General features: G+C 43.1%; 2 protein-coding genes across 2 annotated transcripts; both read right to left on the bottom strand.

The window, feature by feature from the left end:
* Positions 1-54: 54 nt before the first annotated feature.
* Positions 55-5,081, bottom strand: LOC310784786 (proteasome assembly chaperone 2-like). The gene is made up of 7 exons (XM_083645833.1): positions 4,924-5,081; positions 3,816-3,987; positions 3,467-3,525; positions 2,779-2,897; positions 2,020-2,199; positions 1,638-1,758; positions 55-892 (listed from the first exon to the last, which is right to left on the bottom strand). The coding sequence occupies exons 1-7, from the start codon at positions 4,978-4,980 to the stop codon at positions 812-814; spliced, it is 789 nt and encodes a 262-aa protein (XP_083501959.1). The 5' UTR covers positions 4,981-5,081; the 3' UTR covers positions 55-811.
* A 2,222-nt stretch (positions 5,082-7,303) lies between these two features.
* Positions 7,304-12,008, bottom strand: LOC310784785 (putative 2-ketogluconate reductase; the record flags this gene model as incomplete). The annotated part of the gene is made up of 5 exons (XM_083645832.1): positions 7,304-7,596; positions 8,071-8,167; positions 8,284-8,462; positions 10,535-10,706; positions 11,630-12,008. The coding sequence occupies 5 exons, from the start codon at positions 12,006-12,008 to the stop codon at positions 7,440-7,442; spliced, it is 984 nt and encodes a 327-aa protein (XP_083501958.1). The 3' UTR covers positions 7,304-7,439.
* Positions 12,009-13,565: the final 1,557 nt, after the last annotated feature.

Below are 13,565 nucleotides of genomic sequence, written 5' to 3'. Positions count from 1 at the left end.
CTCACACTTTATTCTTTTGGCCTTGTGGATATACACACTGGATTCTTGTAATTCAACAATCATTTATTTAAAAAAAGAAGATTCATCAAGTGCTATCAACAGTTCTTCAATACCAGGAAATAGCACATCACCAGAAGTGTACATTTGGGACCATCTTTGTACGTGACACGGGACATCTAAAGGGTATTGTGAAAATAAAGGAAGCGGCAACAAATGTCACACAAATTGAAGGGGTTTGGTGTTCCTCTAAGTGTTTACAGCCATGTTTTAGGTCCAGTCATCCTTGAGTGGGCTAGGTAAACTAAACAATACCAGCATAATGGCTGTGAGTCATTTAAGCAGGCAGTCTTCCAGGGTAAGGCAGGACGCAGGAGTAGTAGTCCGTCCCCCTTCTCAATAAGCTGACCTGATCCCAGCTTAGCGCTAAATGAGAGGTTCTGAAACTGCAACTGAGACGCAGGCTGCTTCTCTCTCCGCTGACAGAGAGGAGAGAGAAGCCTGGAGGCTGTTGTGACTGGAAAGCATTGCAGCTACCTGGCAGAGACAGACCCTGGGGGGGGAGGGATTTTTAGCTAATTGGCTAAAAGGGGGGGGGGGGGGGGGGGGGTAGGTGGGAATTTCAAAATGCAGGGTGGTACAGGCAGAGTACAGTGGGCTGCCCCTGCCATCCTGCGTTTCTGAAATTTGCATATGTGTCACTGGTCGCAGCTATTGCGAATTCACAATTGTTTTCTTTTTTGTCATACGCCAACTATAGCCTGGCATAGCAACAACAACATGTTGCCAGTGTGTGTGTGTGTGTGTGTGTGCATCAGAAGAGTGCCGGAGGGATGCCGCTGCCAAACAGAAGCCTCCAGGATGTTGGGATCTTCCATTTGCTGGGCCCTTGACCCTGGAATGAGAGTCAGACAAAAAGGCTGATTTATTATCTCAAAATCACATCATGTGCTGGATTATATAATGATTTATTCTCTCAGTCACATGTTGTGCTGGATTATACAGTGGGGTTTTTTTTTTTTTTATCTCAAAGTCACATGTTGTGCTGGATTATACAGTGGGTTTTTTTTTTTTAATCTCAACAGTGATTTATAATCTCAAAATCACATGTGCTGGATTATACAGTGGTTTTTTTTTTTTTTTTTTATCTCAAAGTCACATGTTGTGCTGGATTATACAGTGGGGTTTTTTTTTTAAATCTCAACAGTGATTTATAATCTCAAAATCACATGTGCTGGATTATACAGTGATTTATTCTCAAAATCACATGTTGTGCTGGATTATACAGTGATTCTTAATCCCACTCCCATTTTATTCATACTCCTCATACCACCATGTACCTAGCCTGGGTAACCATGTACCAGACTAACCAGGAGCTAAAGTGGTTTGGACTTTCAGTATACAGAATATGAACATCAATCACTTCAGTCATTTAATTCACATAGGCCTGTATTCAAATCATTTCAGATCAGATTAAATGGAATATGGAGCAACTCTGACCCCCCCCCCCCCCCCCCCCCACACACACACACATTTGTTTTATTGTTCCCTATCATGATGTTACGCAATGGAGGGAAACTACTTCCAGCATTTCTGTAACTGCAGCATTACAAGGGGGGCTGCTCATGAGCGTCACTTACAGGTTTGTCCAGCAGGTGGAGCCAGTCGTTGAGGTGGTTGACCAGAGTGAAGGCATCGGGGACGTTGTCTCCCTCTGAGCAGAAGAGCAGCACCACGGCCAGCGGGAGATCCTCCGCACAGCTGCACAACAAATCCAGGACAAACAGTCAGACAAACAGTAGAACACCTGCTCAAAAACTATATGTACTTGCTGATCACTAGGCTGTATTTTCAGTGAGGTGAATTCTTAATAGTTTAGTAGGCAACCAGCCTCCAACATGAGCATCCTGTTCTACTGTCTAGAACATATTGGCAAAGATACAGACAAGTGTTTAACCATATGTCCACCATCCTAACAGGAAGTGTCATGCTATACATCACGATGCAGTTCCTGTCTGTCACCTGTCAGTGAACAGTCCCTTGGTGATGCCGCCTCCGGGGATGTAGAGACGAGGCTCTGCGCTGCCGTCTGTGAGGCCGGGGAAGGCAGACACCCGCTCCATCTCCCTCCAGCCCAGCTCCTTCAGGGCGTCGCCGGACACCTTCAGCAGGGTCGGTGTGATCAGGTACCTCAGGGGGGCGCTAGCACGCAAAAACATCAAGACCGCGGGAGAGTTAACATGCTGTGGCAAGGGAATGCATTTAGGTCAGCATACGCATCATATTCAATGGCACCATACAGAGAACTGTGGCAAATAGGGAAGAAGAATCTGCATACGAAAAAATAGCTCCATTTACACACCTTTTTATTCTGAACTTATTTAATCAAAATTACATGTTGATCCCACAAACTCATTTTGCTTTGCTGTCATCTTAATGATCTCTACATAGACATTATGCTTTGCTGCTATCCCTAGCCCTAATGATAAAGTAGCAGTTCTTCTAAACATGTGAGTGGATCTATCCATCATTATTGCAACGTTTGCCTTAGCTTTCCTTGTGTCTGGAACATTTCATGTCTCATCATCAGTAAAAGCACCTTAATAAAGCTGCTTAGAAGTGAGTGAGGATAATGAATGTAAAATGGCTAATGGCTAAATGGCTAAAGCGTTTTCATATGAAATGAGGTTAGAGCAGCTTGGTGGATCCTCCACCTAATGAAGCTAATAGTGAAAGCTTCCCCACAGTGAATGTGCTGCTGTGCGGTCTGTCACTAAATACCCTTGGAGCTGCTGGTCGTCCCTCTGGTAGGCATGGCTGCTGGACAGAACCACCGTCCTGGAAAACCCGCTGGCCTTGATCCAAGACACCAGCAATTTACGGAACTTTTTGGATTTTGTCTGCAGTGAGAGAGAAGACCGAGCCAAGAATGAAACAAGTAAAGATGTTCAGTTCCACCCTCGTGTGACGGTCACATCCTGTCATCATGTGATAAACAAACAGCAGTGATTTAGTTCCACCCTGGTGTGACCGTGTAGGCCTGGTGATGTCATTTCCCCCCAGACGACAAACGGGGAAGTGGAAGGACTTTATGAATGAGAGCGTGGGACACGTGGACGGTTAACAGCCGCGGTGACGCGGGGAATAGATTTGGTGTCAGTGGATTGAGAGGAACGTGTGTGGCGTAATGACAAGTTTGCAGAAAACGGTATTGTATTCAAATCGGTGCAATGGAGAACACCGAAAAAGAAGTGAGATTGATTAAAGTCACACTGCTGGCTTAGCAAACCATTCTGCACTGTAAAAACACAACTGCACCTACTACAGTATAAACTACTACAATATAACACTACTATACAATACTATACTACAATATAACACTACTACAGTATAAACACTACTACAATATAACACTACTACAGTATCAACACTCAATCAATCAAGCTGGTGCAGCAGGCGGTAACTTTACCTGAACAATCGGCGTCCTGATCTGAAGAACTGCCACCTTCATGTCTGCTGCTGTGTACACTGTTGATGAGGAGGTTGTGAGTGAGGTTGATAGAAGTAATTATTCAGTACTCGCTCAAAGAAATACTTATAAAACATGATCAGTAAGTATCCTATTCACTTTAAAAGGACCCCATCTTCGTCAATGAGGCCCGGCCCTAACTACAGGTGTATTCAAAACGATGGGTCTCCTCCTGCCTAAACTCAATAGGTAGGTAGGTCCTATCTGCACATTAGACCTCTACAGTGGCCAAATAAGACAAGACCCACAGGAGAGATGAACTCTGTTGTCAGCAGTGTTTGGCTGGTACCTTCTGCAGCGGTGTGCAGCTCCTCTGCGTCCTCTCTGCAGGTGGTGTAGGGGTTGTTCCCCGCCATGGGGATCAGGCAGTCCGTGTGGAGGTAGCCCACCCGACTCATGTTGAGAGTCGACACGATCAGGTCCGCTGCCAGCTGGCCCACGTTGCCAACAGCCACGGCTGGCTGGGAAAACAACAACAAAAACAACAACAACATGAGATATGGAGGGAGGATGGAAGATGGTTGAGGATGACACTAAAATGCACTACAGCCAATTGTGCTTCAGTGAAAAGCACGTAGGCCAATAAAGCCTTACAAAGAGTAATCAGTTATCCCCACTTGTGATGGCACAGTAACTAGTGGACTACACTACACATTATTTAATAGTAGGGGTGTGATTATTTTGTTGATATGAAAGCTAAACCCTGGTCATAGGATTGTATAGATGACTGCCGTTTGACTTTTTATATGGCAATATTGCAAGGAGGGACAGATCACAGATGATCACTCTGCAGCAAAATCTGTAAACAGCTGGTAATGTATCAGATCTCAATAAGGGACTGTCTGATATTTACGTGGGGTGAGGTAAAATATGATATATCATTTAAAGAAAAATCAATTGCCCAACCTAGCATTTATATAATTTTCTCTCTGCCCTCCACCTGCGCCTGTAAAAAAAAACACACACAAAAACACGATCTGCCCATCACCACCCACAAGTTCAGCCTTATTATACACAACTTAGTTTGTTTGAAATAAAACCCTCAATATTAACTTTTTATCACACGACCGTCGTATCTAGCTAGTAAGATAGTGAGAGCCATTGGATTGAAATTGTAGGCTATTCCTCATGTGCGCAGCAACGTTTCAGTGATTTGTTATAGAAAATATAGCCTATATGCATTCAGGCAAAGAACTCCCAACAGTTTGTCAAGACAGACAAATATGCACCTGACAGCTCACCTGTTCGCTAACATCTCCACAATGTTTTATAAGCGGGTAATGTATGCGATTCTCTATAATTACATACTTGTTAATGATAATACGTGTTGCTAAGTTAACAACACAGCTTGTGTATAACGGTGTAAGTGAACAGTAGAAAACTGATGTCTCACTCACCATGATGAGGGTGAACTCTTTGAAAGAGGGATGTGTGCTTTCTGCAGCGATAAACATGTTTAAAGACAGCAGTCAACAAACTGTTGAATAACGCTAAATAACTGCTGTACCGGTCAATGTATTTGCTAAAATGATGCGTTTAGGCAGTTTTCCCTTCTATTTTCATGCCTGGTGTTGTGGGCTTTCGGCACGTTCACCCGGCGTCGACTGTTGATGACGAAAGAGCTTTTCCCTAAAACGCCCGAATGAAATGAAATGCATCTACATATTTTTGTTTGACACCTTTTGGTGAAGGTCCACATCATATGGCGACATTTACTGTACTGTCCGGGTTGTGTCTTCCACACAACATATCTTTTGAAAACACTGTTTTGATTGTTTATATAAGCAGGCATAGAAACGGTCTACCTCTACCTGCTGTTCCGCAAAGATGTTCTACACATGAGAGATATGCAACTCCTTTTCATTTCGTTCTGTCTGTGTCGATGGTCTGAGTGCATGCGGTGCAGGGAGTTGTAGTTTTTCTTCACATGCTAGACAGTAGACTACTTTTGGATTGAACTACAAGCTCATATTTCAAACTATAATCTGTATTGCAACATTAAAATGTACAGATTATTTGGGGTATAATGTGCTGCTATTATATTCCTCTCTCAAATGAACGTTTCTCAGATCAAATAAATAAATTTGATTTTTTTTTACCACATTGAGGTAGCCTATGCCAATATCGATATAAATTCTCTACTAATTCTATATTATGCTATAATGATTGGCATCAATCCAGGTTCATAATGGGGTTCCAACCTGCTCAACCTTTGGCTCAATTCAGAGTAGGATAGCCTTTACAACTATTAATAGCCTATCAATATGATAGAACTTGCAAAAGAGCACACACATTACAAATTGTAGCAAAACACAATTAAATTCTAATCACTTTATTTTTCTATTACGTAAGAAACTTCAAGTATGCAGAATGTGTCGATTACTCGGCTACTACTAATCATGGTCATCAGCATCATTATACAAAAACATACAACTATTAATTTATTTACTATGATTTCTTTTTTTACATTTAGTCAAATCAAACTGGAGTAGCCACAAAACCTGGTTTCACTCTTCAGTGGAATGCCAAGTAGTACAAAAAGGACGGCCATTCTTTTAACTCTTCATTTGATATTGATATATTTATATCTGTCTGTCATTCTGTCGAAACATTCTTGTGAAGACATAACTCCAGAAAAACACACATTTGGATTTTTTTAGCACCGTGCTGCATAAAGTGAACCTTGTGAGGCAGCTGGATTCGTGCGACGTCACACAACAAATCCATCTTGCCACGCGAGTGACTTTCTTGAAACGATTTAATTTATTTCTTTAAACTCTGAACTCCTTTAATGCTTTAAGATACCAAGTTTATATTAACTGGACAGCACCCTTGTGTTCTGCAAAGGCATGAATTATCTTTATCAAAGTCCTCATTGTAGTGATTAAGGCGGGACATCAGGCAGCTCAAGTGCCTCTTGTTCTCCTGTGCAACAAGTACACCTGGTCAAAACAATGTGAGGAAAAGATCAACATTCCTCCTCTTCACTTGCCCTTCACCGGCTCAGTCAGTGCATCTAGTGAGACAATTCCACACCTCCTGTTCCAAACCGGTCGCGCTTACATAAATAGTGGACTACAGTGTTAGCTATTTTGTACTCGTGTCCGAATTCTCAACTGTTACTTTGATTCACTATACAGTCCACTATAAAATACCCACAATCAGTGTTGGGGGTAACTCATTACAAAAGTAACATATTACATGTAATATATTACTTTTAGCAGTAACTCAGTAATATAACTTATTACTTATAGGATTTCAGTAATATTATACCAGTTACTTTGTCAAGTAACTCAAGTTACAAATTGAGTTACATTTTTATTAAATCAAAGCACATATTTAAAAAAGATACAATCATTTCCTAATCAAACTGTGTGTTTTTATGCAAATAACCACTATAGATGACAATAACAAAGGAAAAGAATAACATTTAGAATTTTGGATTGTTTACACTGACTTGAAGGCGCTTGACATTCTTTTTCGGGATGGTTCTGTGGCGGCGATGTCATTCTGCTGCTGCTGTTTTGGTAAAAGTAATGCAAAAGTAGTGAAATAAGTAACGAGTTACTCTACACAGAAAGTAATATTGTAAAGTAACTTATTACTTTCAAATGAAAGTAACTAGTAATATGTAGTATATTACATTTTGAAAGTAACTTGCCCAACACTGCCCACAATGCACTGCAATTTCTAGTGAACAGAGAATGTACCATACATTTTCTCCCATATACCACAAGCGCAATGCTGCCGTGTTTACCAAAGGAGAAGAAGAGTGAGGTAGTGTCTGAAACCTGTTTGATCATTTCCCAAAATAGTTCACTACATTATGATGAACACTACACGGGGAATAATGAACGAGTGAATGAGTGAACCATTGTGAACACGGCTCTTCTGTTAACTCTGTGCAGTTTTGTCATTTAGGCTTCACTTCGTTTGGGATCGGCTGGCCGTTGACCGCGGCCAGGGCGTTTTCCACCATCCTCTGCACCATCCGCCTCACTGTCTGGTAGGTATTGGTGCCAATGTGAGGGGTGATCAGCACGTTGGGCAGGCTGAGGAGAGGATGGTCCCTGCACAGGATCAGAGCAGAGGAGCTGTTAGTATCAAAATCACAGTTCATTCCTGATTCCTTTGGTATCATGAATGATCTTGACATTGCATATCTTTGTTGTCTGATTTAATTCCTTCCGAATATCTTGTATCTGAGATGTTGATGTTGCTGCACACCATGTGTGTGTACTGTATGTTCTGTCACTATATTATTACATTACATTACATTTCATCATTTGGCAGACGCTTTTATCCAAAGTGACTTACAAGAACACACTTTTTGTCAGCAATAGAGCAATCAACTATGGAGCACAGTCTATGACAACTACAAATCCTGAAGGAACAGTGGTACGAGTTTAGTTTAGGATTATTATTATTATTATTTTTTTATAGAAAGAGAGAGAAAGAAGTTAGATCAAGAAGGGCCCAGATGGATATTATACTACACTACTGTCATTCTGGTTGAGGTGAGTGAATTTGGAGAGAAACGAGACCTTGGTAAAGGTTCAGGGTGAGTCACGTCCAACGCCGCTGCATGGATCGTCCCGGACTGGAGAGCTTTGACGAGGGCATCCTGGTCCACAACGAGACCTGAGACGCATTTCGGATTATTAGCTTAAAAGAGATCTGTTTTTCAGCATAATTCAATGACTTGTAGTCCTTCGCTCCAGATCAGTACAGTGTAGGAAAGGCTTTGTCCTCCTCACCTCTGCTGATGTTGACCAGCGTCGCCGTGGGTTTCATGAGGCAAAGCTCTCTGTGGCTGATGAGAGCCGTGGTTTCGGGGGTCAGAGGGACCGCCAGCGCCACGAAGTCAGACTGCTTCAGCAGGTCGTCCATGTTCTGACAGTAAGTCGCCTCCACCGCGCACTCCTCTTCAGCACTCCTGAAGAAGACGGAAGGAGAAAGAGGGCGGAGCATACACATTTTCTTACAGACACCTTGTATGAATATAACAGAGTCTCGTCACGCCTGTTTTGACTCTATTGGATGCTGAGTTGACTTTTTACCACCTGATAGAGAAAATTTACATCACATTAGCCTTTATTTGGACAATCACTAGTTATTAATATATTCATATACATTTCCATTTTAGTTACATATAGTTATGACACAGACAGACTTCATATTTAGATGACCTGTGTACATACACAGATAGACATCATATTTGGATAACCTGTGTACATACACAGACAGACGTATTTAGATAACTTGTACCTTACATTTGCAGCTCCTCTCTATCTCACACTGTGCCCTGTCACCATGCCACGGTGCCCTCTACAGGGCCAGAATAACAGATAGGTTGAGTCTACAGAGTAGCCTTCAAGTGTGCGTCAAGACATGTCATCTGATGTGTGTCCTATAAGTATCTTTGACTTTCTGTTCAATGTATGTAAGCCTGTGTATCCATTCGTGAGTATGCAAGAGTGCATCTCTTGGCCAAGATCTATGTCAAATACATCATATCAGACGACTTCTTCTGACTCCTGGCTCCATCATTTAATTTCAACTGGTTTCCTTCAAGTGGTTCACTGTTTACCTTTTGGCTGTGGAATTTCATTCTTTAACACCACCTATCTAAACATTTCCAAAGATAGATTTTCCTCCACCTGTTCCACCTGCATTTATTTCTGGCCAGCACTACAACCAGATTAAGGGGTGTCATGTATAGTATGTAATGGCCTTCAAATACTACGTTGTAGTAAATGATGCATATGATTGACTGTAGTATAGAATGTATGTAATATGATGTTGTATGTAAATGTAGTTCTCAACGTAAGTTCAAGCAGGAAGACTAATATCTTTTACACTTCCTTAATTCACTTTATATCTCCACTCTTCAATCTACTCACAAGATCATAATAAGCTGTCAATTTCCGGGTTTCAATGAACAATCAGCTGGTTGCCGCCCAGTCTCTGTTAACCAATTGCATAGTGTCACATCACTGCTCTCATCACCTCTCACCCTACGCACCTCCAGTCTAAGCCTATCACGTTGCTCCACAACCCAGTCGTAAGCCAATTGCTTGGAGGCGGGTTCCTTAAATATGCTTGTTTCTGTCTCATTCAGCCTCTCAATCATCGCTGCTGTCAGGCTCGCACCCTCCTCCTCCCCTTCTCCTCCCGGTCATCGCAGACCTATCCCATTCTTCAGTCGGAAGAGTCTCATCATGAGTCTCAGAAGGAGATCACCAGCACCACCAGTATCTAGACACTGCAGGGGGATATATCTGGATGCTGATCTGGGCTGGTGCAGCTCTCTCAAGATCTCCCTGCGGTGTCTAACCACCAAAGACTAATAACAATACTTTATTCTCATCATTATTTCTGTAGTAAATTATTCACTTTATTGTAATAAATATCACTTTATTCATCCTTTGGTCTCTAGTCTCTCCTGATTGAACTTATGTAGTATGGTATATGGGATAAGGGATTGGTGTATGACAATCCATTTGAGACTTGACTGTGATTGATAGTTATTTCTGCTTTCTCTGATGGAATAGTCTGTTAATGGTTCATCAATGTGCAAAAAAAATCTTGCACTAAATTTCAATTTCCATAAAAAAAATTGACATCACATTTGGCCAATAACACCTGATCAGTTTAACTTGATCAGTTTAACTTCTGTACAACTGGACACAAATTAATTGCAATTCAAGTGTGACCAAGTATTTACAGAGCGAAACGTATTATCTTCATCTTTACAAAATGAAATACATGAAACCTGGCAAAAATGAATGTCAATTTCAATGCATATATTTTCATATCCAACAGAAGTGGACATCCAACAGTTTCAACCCTTACTTCGCTGATGTTTTGTGTCCCTTGAATGTTTTATAATTCTAAGAGTAGCTGTGGACCTTGTTTCCTATGTTGTTTGTTTTTATCCCAGTGTTATACTGGTAGTTATAAATTGCAAACAGCAGCAATGTGTCGTTTGTCATTACACTCTTTTACCTTCTGTTGCGGTTGTGATAAAGGATCTTCATGTCAAACCCTTTGCTTCTTTTAGCTATTTTGTAGCCAATATCTCCCATCCCGATGATTCCCAGAGTAGAGCCTGTGACTTCATATCCCATCAGGTCTAGAGGCAGATGGCTGGTCTTTGGGTCCACAGCTACTTGGTGACCTATGAGACAAAGGACAAGAAGCTCGTTGTAATAGCCGTGTATCATCGACATTTTGATCAAAGTTTGCATCGCTGCCACTTTCAATTCATCTTTCAATTCGACTGAATTTCTTAATTTACCTACATTGTTGACTACGTGACAACCAGGAAAGACTAGTGACTACTGGAGAGTCAGTTGATGGGTTAGCTCCCCAGCCTGCGTCTTCCGTGAGGAAGAAGCCCAACAATCCACGAGAGGCCTTTTAGGAGGGCCATTCAAGCCGCAAGTGGAGTCTGCAGTGCCACCAAGTACTGGTACTGCATGGTATCCACCAAGATACCATCACCTCGGAATGAGATGTTTGGAGCGGGGGAGTCTGGTGCAGCGCACAGGTCCTAGACCTGGTGAGACGAGGGAGGAGCCTGGCCGGGTGGCAACCCACAGAGCCCGGTCCCTCTACGTACCAGAGCCCTCCCCCTCCCCCGGTCCCGGCAGAGTAGTTCCGGGGCAGCGGATTGATTGGCCCTGACCACGTGACCACCTTCGACCCTCCCTATAGGGCTGACCGTGGGTAGCTACTGGGACGTAAGTTGGGGCTTGGCCAGCCCCGGCTGGGTCACCTGGGCGAGGGTGTATGATGTTGCGAGACCCGAAACATCCTATGACCCCAGGGTACATCACTGAGGATACATCCCAGTTGCATCCATGCAATGTTTTTTTTCTTTGTTGAAAGAAAGATAGGCCCGCTGTTATTATCAATTTAGACTTTTTGTCAGGCTTTGGCTCAAAAAAGCGGTGGCCTTCGGGCTCGGTTTGGATTTCGATTAAGTTTGATTTTTTTTTTTTTCCAGCTCGAGCCTGGGTCAGATGTTCAGACTCGGCTCAGATGTTCAGGCCCGGCCCGGCCCAGATGTTTGGGCTCGGTGTCGAGCTCTGCTCTCACCTTGGAGAACGGTCCGTGCCGATGCCAGAAGCAGAGCCATGGCCATATCTGCGGTGGCGTCGGCGACCACCCCCGGCGTGTTAGCCACCTTCACCCCCAGGCTGGTGATGAACGGCACGTCCAGGTGGTCGATGCCCACTCCTCCGTTGGAGATCACCTTCAGGGAGGGAAGCAGGCGGAGCAGCGAGGCCTCGGCCGCAGGTTCGCCGTTCCACACGAACATGGCCTGGATGCTGGGGGCGTGAAGCGGGGGGTTTTGCAGGAGCTCCCTGTAGCCGACAATTCGGAAGTGTTGTTTCACCAGGTCCACCATCTCCTTGGTGTAGCCGTGCTCACCCCCAACCTCTGAGATCAGAGCCCACGGCTTGTCCCCCTCCATCACCTGGGGTCCATGAGGAGAATTGCGTTAGATCGATTCGTTAACTTTCACACAACTCATTTTGTATTTATTTGATGGTATATTATCAACAGAATTACAATGCTATGTTTATTTAAAACACACCTGGGCATGCGAGTTTAGCAGTTTTTCCAATTTGAGACATTATTCAATTCCATTGTTGCACTGTAGTGACCAAGCTGAATTAAGTGATTACGTTAAGTCGGTATTTCAGTTTCCAATGTACAATACCTGTCTGTGTGTATTTCTCACTTTAAGAAGCCAGTGTGCTTGTGCTGGCCCCCACAGTCTCCTCATGCTCTGGGCATAGGAGAGACTTGGCATTCTGCTTGGCGTAAGTTAATAATCATGTCAATGGACTCATTTCACAGCAACCCTTTTGAGGTGGTAAAAGCAGGAAGTAAAGCAGCTGTAGCTGATACTATTAGTTATGCTTCCATTCTGTTTAGGTGTTCCAGTGCCAGGTGCCCTCATTAATGCTAATGATTACACCTACGTTATTTCCTGCTTTGCCACCTCAAAAGGTTGCTGTGAAATGAGCCTATAAAGAGTTTTAAAATGTCAAACAAAAGATTTATGGGCCCAACATTAATGAAATACCATCTTTATTCAAATTGTCATAATAAATTATCACTTTTGTTTGTAGGATTGATATTCAGGTTCTCTTTACTGCTAAATGTGAAGTGACAGTCCACAGAAACTCAAATAGACCCTTCTCACGGGGCCATTGTGTGTCGAAAAGGCAGGGTAAACACAGGTGCAAGGCGAGCAAAACACTAACGAGGGTTTCAAATTTCCATGAATGGAATTTGGAAACCCTCATTAGTTACACCTGTTTATTCTGCCTTTTCGACACAAAATGGCCCCCGTGAAAAGGGTCTATTTACTATTAAGATGAAATGTGTATTGCACAATTGCAGTAGTCGGCACTCACAAATGAATGGGCACTCCCGGTCCAGAATAAGCGTTAAAAAATACTATGATGATCATGAGCATGCAGTTATAAATATGATCATTCTCACTTTTTCAACTGTAGCTGGAGGAGTTTCTCGGAGTCCTGCTGTTTCCTGAGACTAGAAGCTGGAGGTCAGGAGGGAGGCTCCCACAGCAGCTTCTGCTCAAGTTATAGATTATTAAACCTAAACATGCGAGACGGGGTCCATCTTCACCATGATCTTCACCCACATGTAACCTCGCGTTACCAGGCTCTTCTCGGCGAGAAAGAGCCTGGCTCCCGCCCACAATTGATTTTGTCTCCCTACTGGTTCCCGCCTAGAGCCCGCCCTAGACCGGATGGCAGCGTTTCTAGCTCGTCAACTTTCACGTTAACTTGACAATTTGACCCAAGTATCAGAATCCTCTTTCACCGTTTTGACCGGTGTGTCAGGCGGTGGTGGCGGAGATGCCATATTGCATAAACGTTTTGTTTTATGTAACGCTAGCTTTGTTTTGATCAGACTCTAGTTTAGGTAACATCACCGCGTCAAGCTAACGGCAACAAAGACGTTGTTAGGCGCATTGCCATCCGGTGTTAATTCT

Source organism: Poromitra crassiceps (genome assembly GCF_964638095.1).
Source record: "Poromitra crassiceps genome assembly, chromosome: 11".
Taxonomy (NCBI): Eukaryota; Metazoa; Chordata; class Actinopteri; order Beryciformes; family Melamphaidae; genus Poromitra; species Poromitra crassiceps.
Note: the sequence above shows the minus strand (reverse complement) of the source record. Positions and strands in the feature narration are given on the sequence as shown.

What these genes read in the sequence shown, in the direction of transcription:
- LOC310784786 (XM_083645833.1), bottom strand. Translation starts at nt 4,980, where the DNA reads ATGTTTATCGCTGCAGAAAGCACACATCCCTCTTTCAAAGAGTTCACC. An exon ending in AAGAGTTCACCCTCATCATG is followed by an intron (nt 3,988 to 4,923) that starts GTGAGTGAGACA and finishes TTGTTTTCCCAG; the next exon opens with CCAGCCGTGGCTGTTGGCAA. An exon ending in GACGACCAGCAGCTCCAAGG is followed by an intron (nt 2,200 to 2,778) that starts GTATTTAGTGAC and finishes TTTGCGTGCTAG; the next exon opens with CGCCCCCCTGAGGTACCTGA.